Source organism: Bufo bufo, chromosome 3, assembly GCF_905171765.1.
Source record: "Bufo bufo chromosome 3, aBufBuf1.1, whole genome shotgun sequence".
NCBI classification, from domain to species: domain Eukaryota; kingdom Metazoa; phylum Chordata; class Amphibia; order Anura; family Bufonidae; genus Bufo; species Bufo bufo.
Window position 1 is genome coordinate 220272834 of NC_053391.1, and position 13978 is coordinate 220286811.

Genomic DNA, 13978 nt, shown 5'->3' on the forward strand with positions numbered 1-13978 from the left:
ATACCGATGAAAGAGATGACGAAAACCGTTCCTCTTCGGGAACCCCAGAAGACCCCCCCTCTTTGAAAGTACAGAATTGGGGATGAAAACCATATGCACCAAGAAATGGTGACTTGCCAGTGGATTCCTGACGACGATTATTTATGGCAAACTCAGCTAACGGTAAATATGATGACCACAACTCTTGGTTCTGAGACACAAAACATCTTAGATATGTCTCAAGGTTTTGGTTGGTACGCTCAGTCTGTCCATTCGACTGAGGATGGAAAGCAGAGGAAAAGGACAAGTGTACCCCCAAACGAGAACAAAAAGCTTTCCAAAATTTAGAAATAAACTGGGTACCCCGATCCGAAACAACATCGGAGGGGACCCCGTGAAGCTTCACGATTTCACTGTCGAATACCTGAGCAAGAGTCTTAGCATTAGGTAGTGCGGGTAACGCAATGAAGTATACCATTTTGCTAAACCTGTCCACTACTACCAAAATAACTGTTTTACCCGCAGACAAAGGTAAGTCAGTGATAAAATCCATTGACAGATGTGTCCACGGTCTATTGGGAATGACAAGTGGTAATAGAGACCCTGCAGGACGTGTATGTGAAACTTTTGCGCGCGCACAGGTAGAACAAGAAGACACAAAATCCAATACATCCTGAAGCAATCTTGGCCACCAAAAACGACGAGACAATAGTTCCAAGGTTGCTTTACTACCCGGGTGCCCAGCAAGTGCCGAATTATGATGTTCCTTTAATAATTCGAAACGTAAGTTCAACGGTACAAACAATTTCTCTGAGGGGCAAGAGACCGGGGCGTCCCCCTGGGCCTCTAACACCTTCCCCTCCAAAACAGAGTGTACCTGGATCTCCTAGAGGGACAAACATTTGCCAGATGATTTATACCTCCACAACAAAAGCAAACCCTCCCCTGCGGGCTGAATCTTCTATTGTCAGAAGCAATCAACCCCAGCTGCATGGGCTCCTGCTCAGAAGGGGCTGACAGCGACTGGGACCCCTGTGCACAGAATGACACCGCTGCACTGTCCCAGGACTGAGTATGACAGGAAGGAGAGATCTCTCCTCTCTCTCTAAGACGCCTGTCAATACGAACAGCCTGAGACATAGCAGAATTCAAGGAGTTAGGTCTTTCATGAAAGGCAAATGCATCTCTCAATCCCTCTGAAAGACCATAGCAAAATTGACTTCGGAGTGCAGCATCATTCCAACCCGTATCTGCTGCCCATCTCCGAAATTCTGAGCAGTATATCTCTGCGGATTGTTTACCCTGGCATAACAGACGTAGTCTAGACTCAGCCAGAGCAATACGATCCGGATCATCATATATCTGACCCAGGGCTTAAAAGAATTCATCCACTGAACGGAGGGGCCGTGCCCCCTCCGGCAGCGAAAAGGCCCAGGACTGAGCATTACCCCTGAGCAGCGATATAATGATGCCCACCCTTCGTTCTTCATCACCAGAAGAATGGGGAAGAAGGCGAAAATGGAGTTTGCAAGCCTCTCTAAAACGTACAAAATTCTCACTACCCCCGGAAAACGTATCCGGGAGTGAAATCTTAGGCTCAGCACAAACTCCATGAACGCAAGCTGAACCGGTCACTTGAACCTGAGAAAAAGTCTTACGGAGATCAGCTACCTCCAAAGCAAGACCCTGAAAGCGTTCAGCCAAAAGCTGATAATGTCACGGATGGTGTACAGGAAACAAGATGATACAATACAAACAATGACTCACTGGATCCACAACTAAGGAACAAAAGGGAGACCCCTGCAATCGACCTGCCGCTCTCCCTTATTGCTCAGCCTATGCGACCACCCCAAAGGTGGATGGGCGCATATCCACATACCTCGGCTATCTTAGACCTGAAGGCCCTACAATAGTGAGGGGACACGACCACCGGCTCCCTACACAGACACGGAGGGAGTCAGGGTCACCTGGATCCAGACAACAGAAAATCATAAATACATAAACAGAACTTATCTTGCAGACGACTGTGGACAGGGAACCGGGAACTGGGAGCTGGGAACTGGGAGCAGCATGCACACACACTCCAGGAAGTTGTATCAGCCGCACCCAACTGCCTTATGGGGAGGAATATAAAGGGAAGTGATCAGTCCGACTGCATGACAGCTGAGATAGACTAACGAGGTGAGGAACAGAAATCAAAACAAAGAAACTCAAGGAGGAGGATCTGGACGGCTCCTGTCAGAGCTTCTCAGCTGTCTGGTTGTGACAGTACCGCAGAAACAACCACTCCTCTTTGAAGAATGGGTACCGGATCACTCACATTACCCCCTCCAGGGAAACAACGAGATAGTGCATCAGCCTTGGTGTTCTTTGCCCCAGGACGATAGGTAATCACAAAGTTAAACCTGGTAAAAAATAGCGACCACCTAGCCTGTCTAGGGGTGAGACGCTTAGCTGATTCGAGGTACAGAAGATTTTTGTGGTCCGTAATCACAGTGACGGGGTGGACTGCCCCCTCTAAGAAATGACGCCACTCCTCAAACGCAAGTTTAATAGCTAATAGTTCCCTATTGCCAATATCGTAGTTCTTTTCTGCTGCAGATAGTTTTTTAGAAAAGAAAGCACAAGGACGCCATTTGCCAGGAGACGGACCCTGAGACAGCACCGCCCCCACTCCCACCTCTGACGCATCGACTTCAACAATAAAAGGCTGAGAGACATCAGGTTGGACCAGTACAGGTGCTGAGGTAAACCTCTCTTTTAGAGAGGAAAAAGCAACTTTAGCGGCGTCAGACCATTTAGAAAAATCAGTCCCCTTCCTAGTCATGTCAGTAAGCGGTTTTACAATAAGTGAATAATTTTTAATGAATTTCCTATAGAAATTCGCGAAGCCCAAGAACCGTTGTAGTGCTTTGAGGTTCTCAGGAAGATCCCAATCTAAAATTGCCTGGACCTTCCTAGGATCCATACGGAAACCTGACGCAGATAAAAAATAACCCAGGAATTGTATCTCCTTAACGGCGAAGACACATTTTTCAATTTTAGCATATAATTCATTCGTCCGTAGGACCTGCAGTACTTGTCTGACATGCACCTCATGTGTTTTCAGATCAGACGAATAAATTAAAATATCATCTAGGTATATTACCACAAACCTGCCGATTAGATGACTAAAAATGTCATTAACGAAATGTTGAAAGACGGCAGGAGCATTGGTCAGACCGAAAGGCATAACTAGATTTTCATAATGCCCCTCAGGGGTGTTAAACGCTGTCTTCCACTCATCCCCCTCCTTAATACGAATCAGATTGTAGGCACCCCTAAGATCAAGTTTGGAGAACCACCTAGCACCCGCAATCTGATTAAACAGGTCAGGAATGAGAGGAAGAGGGTATGGGTCTCGGATGGTTATCTGATTTAATTCGCGAAAATCTAAGCAAGGACGCAGGCCCCCATCTTTCTTTTTAACGAAGAAAAACCCTGCAGCCACGGGTGAAGAAGAGGGTCTGATGTGTCCCTTAGCCAAGCTCTCGGAGATATAATCTTTCATGGCTTGTCTCTCTGGACCCGAAAGATTATATAACCTGGTCTTGGGTAATTTTGCGACGGGAATAAGGTTAACCGGGCAATCATAAGGACGATGAGGTGGTAACTTCTGACAACCCTTTTCAGAAAAAACATCCTCAAAGTCCGAAATAACTGTAGGTAGGGTAGTTATGGAGGCGACTAAGCAATTGCTATTTAAGCAATTTTCTCTGCACTGCTCAATCCACTCCAATATCTCCCTGGCCTGCCAATCCACCACTGGATTGTGCGCTACCAACCAGGGAAGACCCAGCACTACCGGAGTGGGAAGCCCCTCCAGAACATAACCTGAAAGCATCTCGTTATGGTGGTCCCCTACCCGAAGGTGTAAATTATGAACAATGTGCGTGAGGTTTCTCTGAGACAGGGGAGCAGAATCAATAGCGAATATGGGAATGGGTCTCTGTAAAGTACAGAGAGACAAACCCAAAGTGCGGGCAAAATGGGCATCTATCAAATTTACCCCTGCTCCACTGTCTAGAAAGAAAGAAATAGTCTCCGTCTTATCACCAAAAATAATAACCGCTGGCAACACAAATTGCGATGTACGTATGGAGGAAACGTATACCCCCCGGCTGACATCCTCCACACAGCCTGGGGTTAGTAGTTTTTCCGACGGTCTTTTGTTTCTGAGGAAAGAAGGACAGACATTAATGAAATGACCCCTCTCCCCACAAAAAAAACAAACCCCACGCCTACGGCGAGCCTCAGGAGGACGGACCTGACGAGTAGTTCCTCCTAGCTGCATAGGCTCGTCTAAGTCCGTACAGACTAACTGCTGCTTGGGAGGGGTTACCAATTGCTCCGGTTTTTTCAACCTGACCCTAAGGCGTCTATCTATTCGGATAGAAAGGGACATAACCGCATCAAGGGAAAAGGGGGTCTCATATAATGCAAGCGCATCCTTAACCCTTTCGGATAACCCAGAGCAGAACTGACTCCTGAGAGCCGGGTCGTTCCATTGGGTATCCGTAGCCCACCTACGGAATTCAGAGCAATACTCCTCTACCGGCCGCTCTCCTTGTAAGAGTCTCCGTAATCTTGATTCAGCCAGGGCGACTCGGTCAGGGTCATCATATATGAGACCCAAGGCCCCGAAAAACTCATCCACTGACCGAAGAGCCTGGGAATCAGTAGGTAAAGAGAACGCCCAGGACTGCGGATCCCCCTGCAGCAGGGAAATAACAACCCCCACCCGCTGATCTTCATTACCAGAGGAGTAAGGGCGCAGTTTAAAATATAACTTACAGGCCTCACGGAATGTCAAAAACTTGTCCCTTCCCCCAGAAAATCTGTCAGGGAGAGGGACCTTGGGTTCCGCAACAACCTGGTTACCAGTAGCAACCGCTGGGCTTGCAGTCAGTTGTAATTGCTGCTGTTGCTGGAGGACCGACGCCTTCAATCCTACCACCTCCAAAGACAGGCCATGAAATTGTTTGGACAGAGCAGCAATTTGATCCATACTGGATTCTAAGTAGGTAAAAAATTTTTTTTTTTTACCTACACAAAAAAAGGGCCAGAGATAATGTAATGACCGACGACACGCACAGGGAGGAAAACAGGGAAAGCCCTGCCCAAGGGAGAGGGAAAGGTGGTGACCCCTAACTCACCTTGCGGCTGGCACCTGACTGCCCTGACGTCCCTAGACGGGTTCCTCACCCGTGCGGCGATCACGTGCCTAAACCCTGGCTTTCCCTAATATGAGCCCTGGATAGTGAACAGGCCGGTGGGATCGCTAGTCCACACCACTATCACTAAGAGGGAAACACCAGGGAGAGGACAGACAAAACATACAAACACATACACCCAGGTGGGCGACCACAATAAACCAAAAAGGTCCAACAGGGATCTGGAGGGTAGCGTACTGGACCAACTACCAGCGAACGCAGCAACACAGCTCCAGAAGGTCAGAATAGATGTCCAGGCAGGAAGCTCTATCTCTGGCAACCAGAGAAGTGTGAGAGAGAAATATAAGGAGGTCTGGGAGTGCTGGACAAGGAACAGCTGAGGAGAAGGAGCTACGGATCCCTGAGTGAGCCAAAAGGGTTTGCTAAGCAAACCCAGAAAGCTACCATAAGGAAAACAGCCCTATCTTAAATAGAGCGTGCAGCCAACCGCTGCGACTTCCTGACCCCGGGTATAACGGAGTCAGGCGTGGTCCTCGACACCCTCGTGACACATAAACCCCATGTTGTCCATTTGAGAAGGTACGGTCACTTACTATTAATGTGAGGCACATGGGGCTCACTCCAAAAGCATGGCCCAGCCTGACATTAAAAATACAGTATTTAAAATTAAAAAAAAGCGTGAAGCGCAAAAGCCATTTTTGAGAAGGGCAAAACCCAGCAGTGTCAAAGGTCACGTGCGACGTGGTACAGAGATTATTATAGGAAATGTTTTTCTTAATTCATTTTTATTAATAAAAGTACATAAAAATGACATCAATATACAGGTGCTGGTCAGCAGCGCTTTACAAGGCAAATTCATGTACAGTTATCACATATACTGTGTAAAATTGACAAGGGGCAATAAAAAAATACTTGTCCAGTTAAAAAAAAAAAAAAATACAGTATTTTTCGCCCTATAAGATGCACCAGCCCATAAGATACACCTAAGTTTTTGAGGAGGAAAATAAGAAAAAATATATTTTGAACCAAAAGGTGTGCTTTTGGTGGGTTTTGAACTAATGGTGGTCTGTGGATGACACTGTTATAGGGGATCTGTGGCTGACACTGTTATGGGGGCATCTGTGGATGGCACTGTTATGGGGGCATCTGTGGATGGCACTGTTATGGGGGCATCTGTGGATGGAACTGTTATGGGGGCATCTGTGGATGGCACTGTTATGGGGGCATTTGTAGATGGCACTGTTATGGGGGATCTGTGGATGACACATATAGCATCTTATGCTATGTGTCATCCACAGATCTCCCCCCATAACAGTGTCCCTGTGTAGTGTGAATGATCCCCAATACAGGGGGTGGGGGCCGGCATCTAGTTTTGTAATGGCAGCGGGGCCCGGTGCAGTCACTGTATTCTATTGCTCAATACAATCCATTAATCTTCACTTACTAACGTCCGTATCAGGCAGGAGGCCGGGCGGGCACTGGCAGTGTAACTCATAACGTCACGCGCCCGCGCCGCCTGCTTCATTCATAAAGTGGGCGGAGCAGGCGTGTGACGTAGTGAGTAACGCTGCCAGTGCCCGCCCGGCCTCCTGCCTGATATGGACATTAGTAAGTGAAGATTAATGGATTGTATTGAAGATTATTATAGTTAAACAATGCCTACAGTTATAGATAGGATTACTACAGTGAGCGGGGCCCGTTGCAATAGAATACAGTGACTGCACTGGGCCCCGCTGCCATTACAAAACTAGATGCCGACCCCCGGACCCTCCTCACTCCCCACTGATACACCCGCCGACTGCACTGTGCAGCATGCGGTTGGCGGTGTATCAGTATAAACTGCAGCATTCACCCCATAGGACGCACTGCCATTTCCCCCCCACTTTTGGGGGGGAAAAGGTGCGTCTTATAGGGCAGAAAATACGATCCGTTATAGGAGCAGGAAAACGGAAAGGACTGATTCGGCACATAACTGAGCCGAACGGATATAGACGTATTATCTGAATGGATCCGTCTGTGCAGATCCATGATGGATCCGCACCAAACGCGAGTGTGAAAGTAGCCTAAGGCTGAGTTCACATCATTTACGCTCAGAAGATGATTTTAGAGCGGAGACAAAAGTCCTGCATGTGCTACTTTCGTCTCCGCTCCAAAATCATCTTCTGAGCGGAAACCTAACGGACCCCATTATAGTCTATGGGGTCCATAGGCTCCGTTCGGCTCAGTTATGTGCCGAATCCGTCCTTTCCGTTCTCCTGCTCCTAAACTGAGCAGGAGAACGGAAAGGCTGAACGCTGATGTGAACTCAGCCTATTAATGTGAGGCACATGGAATGATGGAAGTCAAAATTCATAAGACTGTGCTGATAACATTAATAGCAATGACTGTTCATGTACCTCATGCTTTAACCACATGTTGCCCATTATTAACACACCGGTGTGTCTTATAGGGCGAAAAATACAAGTATGTGGTTAAAAAATCTTACATATATTAGGGTCCCCAAATTCCAATCATACTACTGAATAATTTCAGCCAATGAATTACCATATTGGGTGAAAATATAAAGTAGTATGATAGGAATTTGGGGACCCTAATATATGTAAGATTTTCTAACCACTTAATCATGTACTTAATTTATATTTTTTTAGATGAATCATGCTAATTTTCTTGTACTTTTTACATTTTTTTTTTCATTTTTATTAAATGTTTTTTGTATTAATAAATTTGTTTATCCTACATACAAACCAGAAGGAGGAGTGCCTGTCTTACATTTTACCATTTTAGTATTTTGTGCTGTGCTGTGTTATTCAGTTCTGCTGGGTCAGTATTTTGTTCTGCACTATGGTATTGCACCCTACTTCTGTTGCCCCACTTTCTGTCAATTTGGACATGTCTACAAATGGGGACAATTATATATATTTTTTTTCCAGGGCCACTTTAAGTTCTCAGTCCACCCCTGATGGCCTGATAGCTTTCCACCAGAAATGGGGACTGGGCACCCTTATTATTGGGATTATTAAGGGTCCACAAATCAGACCCTCACAACTCTGATGTATGAAGATGCTGTAAATGTCCATATCAGCAAAAATTAAATTTAAGGGCATAAGATATACGTACTAAAATGTTGTTGGATGTTGTAACAGGAACTCGCATAGCAGCACCTGTTTGCTTGTTAAGGTTTTCATTTGTATGTACTGTATATGTATAGGGTGCATGAATGGAGACTTGCCTGCAGTAATTGATATCCAATCTTTCCTTGTTCTCTAGGAAGGAGAAGACTACTGCAGCAGTGGCTTTCAAGGACAGGATATTCCTCCACCTGCAGGACCTCTGTGGATTCTGGGAGATGTCTTTATTGGCCAGTTTTATTCTGTGTTTGATCGAGGGTACAACAGGGTGGGACTTGCTCCAGTCGTTCCATATTCATCTGCTACAAATGGGGCTTAAAGTTGTATGGAGTTGTTTTTACCATAACTTTAGTTCATTTAAAGGCATTATGGTGGATTTTATTACCATATTCACATGTGAAGGTGGTAATAAAATTCCTGTTTAGATGGAGATATCGTATTTCCTGCACCATAAGATGCACCTAGGATTTTAGAGGTGGGAAATAAGAAAATAAATATTTTTCAGCAGACCTCAGATCAGACCCCCAATCTTCAACAGACTTCAGATCACTTGCCCAATGTTCATCAGACCCTAGATCAGACCCCCAGTCTTCATCATACCTCTGATCAGACTGCCAATCTCTATCAGACCTCAGATCACACCACCCATCTTCATCAGACCTCAGATCAGACCACCAATCTTTAGGAGACCTCAGATCAGATACCCCCTCTTCATCAGACTTCAGAAAGACCCCCACTCTTCATCAGACCTCAGATCAGACCCCCAATCTTCATCAGACCTCAGATCAGACACCAACTTTCATCAGACCTCAGATCTGACTCCCCAAATCAGGCCCCAATCTTCATCAGGCCAGAAAAAGATCATAAGATCATTTAAAAAAAAAAAATTAGCTCTCCTCCTCCAGATGGCACCGCTACTCGGGAGATCCAGCACTCTCTACTTGCAGTTCTACATCCATAATGGAAGCGCTCATTAGTATTTGCATTATAAGATGCACTGCCATATTACCCCACTTTTGGGGGGGGGGGGGGGGAATGTGTCTTATAGTGCGGGAAATACGGTATACGGTATACATAAACATAATGCAAATATTTTAACAGATCAATATTTTTATAATAATACAGTCTCAATTTACTGGATATGTACTGTGCAAAAAAAACAACTAACCTGAAATGGTTAATGTATGTGCATTTCTGTATGATTTGGCATTTACAAATGTCCATCTTCTAACAGTGTGTTCTTTTCTCTGATACAGAGCTCCAAATTCACTGCATAAATATGAAATTAAATGATACATTTCTGAAACAACTAGAGGTAGCTTACTGTATACTGATTAATTATTGCGTTCAATGGATATAAAATATGCACAAATCCGCTTAGCTCCCCTAGTGGTGACTGCATTTTATAATTTGATTCTGTGTTGAGCTGAGCATTCAGAGCCCTCTTAAGAAAAACTGATAAAGATATCTTAAAAGGCATCTGTCAGCAGGCTCAACTTTATTAAACCAGCCATAATGTCTGGTAGGGCTGACCTTATTGATTTAAAAGCATACCTTTCGTCCTCAAATCTGCTGCTGCATTTAGGAGAAATAAATGATTTTACAAATATGCAAACCGAGGGCAGGCCTAGCACCCTAGTTCCTTTGCTCTGCTTCCCTAGACAATCCACATCCTTTGATTGACAGGGCCAAGTGTTCAGGCTGAAGGGTAAGGCCTTTTTTACACTACCGTTTATTTTTTTTCGTTTTGCGGGCCGTTTTTTGCGGTCCGTATACGAAACCATTGGGTCTGCAAAAAAAACGGAATGTACTCCGTATGCATTCCGTTTCCGTATCTCCGTTCCGTGCAAAGATAGAACATGTCCTATATTTGGCCGCAAAGGACGTTCCGTGGCTCCAAGTCAATGGGTCCGCAAAAAAAACGGAATGCATACGGAAATGCATCCGTATGTCTTCCGTATCCATTCCATTTTTTGCGGAACCGTCTATTGAAAATGTTATGACCAGCCCAATTTGTTCTATGTAATTATTGTATACTGAATATGCCATACGGAAAAACGGAACGGAAAAACAGAACCGAAACGGAAACACAACGGAAACAAAAAAAGGAACAACGGATCCGTGAAAAACAGACCGCAAAACACTGAAATAGCCATATGGTAGTGTGAAAAAAGCCTAAGTGTTCGGGGAAACACATTGGAAGTGCTAAGGTGCAGCGAGTGGCTAAGACCATGCCCTTGGTGCACTCAAGCACTCATTTGCATATTTTAAGGAACATTTATTTCTCCTAAATGCAGCAATGATTCTGGCACAGAAAGGTATGTTTTAATCAGCAGGGTCAGCCCTACCAGGAATTAGTCTAGGTTCAAAAGGGTTGATTCTGTTCCTTCTAAATACTTTCGACTTTCCAGAAAAGTCAGTTTGACATTTTTCTGCTTCATGTAACTTGTGCAATACAGTCAACCTTTTCCTGAAAATGTCATCCTATATTCACGCGTGCTTGCACACCTCAAAGTTTTGGTTGTTTTTGGGATCACAGTTCAAAATTGTTACTTGAAGGTAAATTCCAAGGGGCTTTTACGTAGAATCTGTATTGCTGACTTCTTAAGCCGATCACTATAATGAAATGATTTTTTGTATGAAAGGTTAATATTTACTAATATAATATTGAAACAAGCAAGTGACTAATTACTGCATTCATCTAATAAAAGGGAACGAGAAGGATCTACATGTATCATCTCATATATCATTGTATCTACATCTGTGCTGTAGTGTAAAATTAAAAGAAAATACACCACACGCAACACCTATTGGCTATTTACAGCCTGGAGACCATTCCTTCTGTGTCCACCATTACTGGCTGCCATCTTACTGTACAGAAAGAACAACCAGAGGTATATACACCTGCTTCCTAATAGAATGCATGAGAATGTATATTAACATGGAGCAAGGTGATTTATTTCATGAAATTGGCACTAAAAAGTGAAATTGCTGAATTCCTCAAAGATTTTCTCAATCTTCCAAAGGCAAATGTTTGTTTGCTACTAGATAGAACAACTGGAAGGTATGGAGGTGTTCTGGTTCTGATCAATGGTCAGGTAGGTTGATACACTGCTCCAAATTAGATAGATACGTGCATGCACGGCGAGAGAAATAACACTGACACTCTAGATAAGGTCAAAGCATAACTCTAATTTATTAGGTGGGGGCTTCACATTATATACCCTCCATATAAGTGGGAGGAGTGGGCTCACATGATTGGTCTTTTAGCAAGAAGGAATGTAAATAGGAAATAAGTTTAAGGCATATGTATGCTAGACTGAGAGGAATTCCTGACCGTTTCAAGTCTTTACTTCAAATAGTTTCAATCACAGAATGCATACTGGGGGTTGTCTCTCGGACAGACACCATTTTGTAAGTGACAAGCAAGTGTCCATTATGTTCCATAACAGTCCCCCCTTGGATTCTTGATTGTAGAACTTTCCCTGCCTAGTGAACCCCTGGGAATACCATTCGCAATCCTCTTCACCCACAGTGGTGACAACCTACCCCTTTCGGGTAGACTCCCGGTTAATCAGACTTATGATAGTACCCTGGGATTCATCTTTCCCTATCTCGGTACGACATCGTAATTGGTAGGGGAACTTGTGTTGAATTCTTTGGTTTCCATGTCTTCTTCACCATATAGCAGCATGATGGGCTGTTCAGTATTTGATTTAGGAATGCCCTGTCAGGATGTCACCTGACCAGGGTTATATGCTACTATGTGGTTACACACTAGTGTCTAACTGGCTGCGCGCTGCCAGTATGACATATGGACACTGTGTGATTGCTGAACACAATAGTAGTGGGCTACAGCGAATTGCTAAGTTAAAATTAGAGGCTCACACTGCCCCCCGACATGTTTCGCCGTGTACCGGCGTCTTCAGGGGTAAGGGCAGAGTGTGAGCGTGTCCGCTCGCGGCTGGCCTATAAGACCTTTGTTTATTACGTATTTCCTGTGGGGGCGTGATTAGGGACCAGGAGTAAGGCGGTGATGGGACGCGCTGCAGGGCTCCACCCCCTGATGTCATGAGGATCCAGAACTGAGGCGGTGATAGGACACGCTACAGGGCTCCACCCCCTGACGCAAGCAACCTCCCATTCATGTCCTCCTAGTTCGCTTACGTCATGGGATTGCGCTGCGCATGTCTTGTGCACTTAGAAGTTTTTAGATAGGTTTTTTCTGCGCATGTCGGTCGACTTAGTTCCCGGCCCCTCAGATTCAGGTTATGATGCTTCATTACGGCGCATGCCCATGGACTTCAACGCTAGCACCATCGGGTCGATTCATCATGGTATGTATCCTGACCTCTTTTGCCCAGGTATGGTTGTCTATGCCGGAATGAGTATCTGCTACATGTCTCAACACCCTCAGTTGTACAGCCTGTACATTCCCTTATTATTTATATTTTTGCCACTTATTGCTGGTATCTGAGGGTTCAGTTTCTTGTCGGCCCTTTTGAGAGATAGAGGGGTGCTCGTCACTGCACATACTACTGCCCTGTGGTCAATATCTGCTTATTCTCTGTATTATTTTGCTTGGATGTTTATCTTACCTATCTTTAGCCATCACTTAGGTTCATTCTGCGTGCATCCACTCCTTTTAATGTATATTCCCTTCAGCCATGCTGATTGACTTCCCCTGCCCTATTTTTTGTCCCAGTAGCTTGTCCCTTTCTCTTCCTATTTATCCGGCCCTAATCTATGTTTCCTGCTCACCATACAGTGCCTGCTCTACAGACAAAAATGGTCTTTATGGGATTCATGATATTGTGCCAGACCACCTTTATAGGATATTGGCTCTACTATTCCTATGTAATGGCATCATTCCCACAGATGCTAGCTTTCATTATCGCATTTACCTCTTTCTTCCTCCTTTCTTTTTTTCTTTTTTCCTTCTTTTCTGGTCTTGCCAACGAGTGGATTACTCTATTTTTTAGTTTATAGTTTCTATCGTTTACTTCTAATTGTGTTTGCTTATAGTATTTCTTCCTAGATGGGGATCAAACCTACAGGAAGGACGAGTACGTGAATCCTTCATTAAGGCCTCTCGGAGATAAGCTGTTAAGCAGGTAAATCCATTTTGTTTCCTCCTGCTGGAGTCTTCTGTCTATATCCCCTTTCCGTGGGCCTGGTTTTACCTTCATCAGTCCCCAAAATTTGAAGTCTGTATTTTGGTCCTTGTGCTTTTCTCTCATATGTCTGGCTAGGCTGGTGTCTTCCCCTGTATTGATGCTGCTCAGGTGTCTTGAAATTTGCCTTCTTAACTCCTGAATGGTCTTTCCGACGTACAGTTTGGGACATTCACATCTAATAACGTATACAACCCCTTTTGTCTTACAATTGATGTAATCTCGTATTTCATAGTTTTTCCCATCCACTGGGTTTGTGAAGGTTTTTGTGACTTTCATCCGACCACAGAAAGTACAGTCCCCACATGGATATGATCCTTTGTGAGATAGCCAGTTGGTCTTTTTAGGCATTCCGTGGGGTTGATAGTGGCTATGGACTAGTTTTTCTCTCAGGTTTTGCCCTCTTCTGAATGTTATAGCTGGATATTTTGGTATGACTTGTTGTAGGTCTATATCGGCCTGTAAGATGTGCCAGTGCCGTCTC

At 44.6% G+C, this 13978-nt stretch overlaps 1 protein-coding gene across 1 annotated transcript in view; it reads left to right on the forward strand.

Moving 5' to 3' along the window:
• The window catches only part of CTSE (cathepsin E), an 84579-nt gene extending 75940 nt beyond the window's left edge, over positions 1-8639 (forward strand). Inside the window, exon 9 of the mRNA XM_040421844.1 lies at positions 8460-8639. Within this exon, the coding sequence (XP_040277778.1) occupies positions 8460-8639 (180 nt within the window). The remainder of the gene's footprint in view (positions 1-8459) is intronic.
• Positions 8640-13978: the final 5339 nt, after the last annotated feature.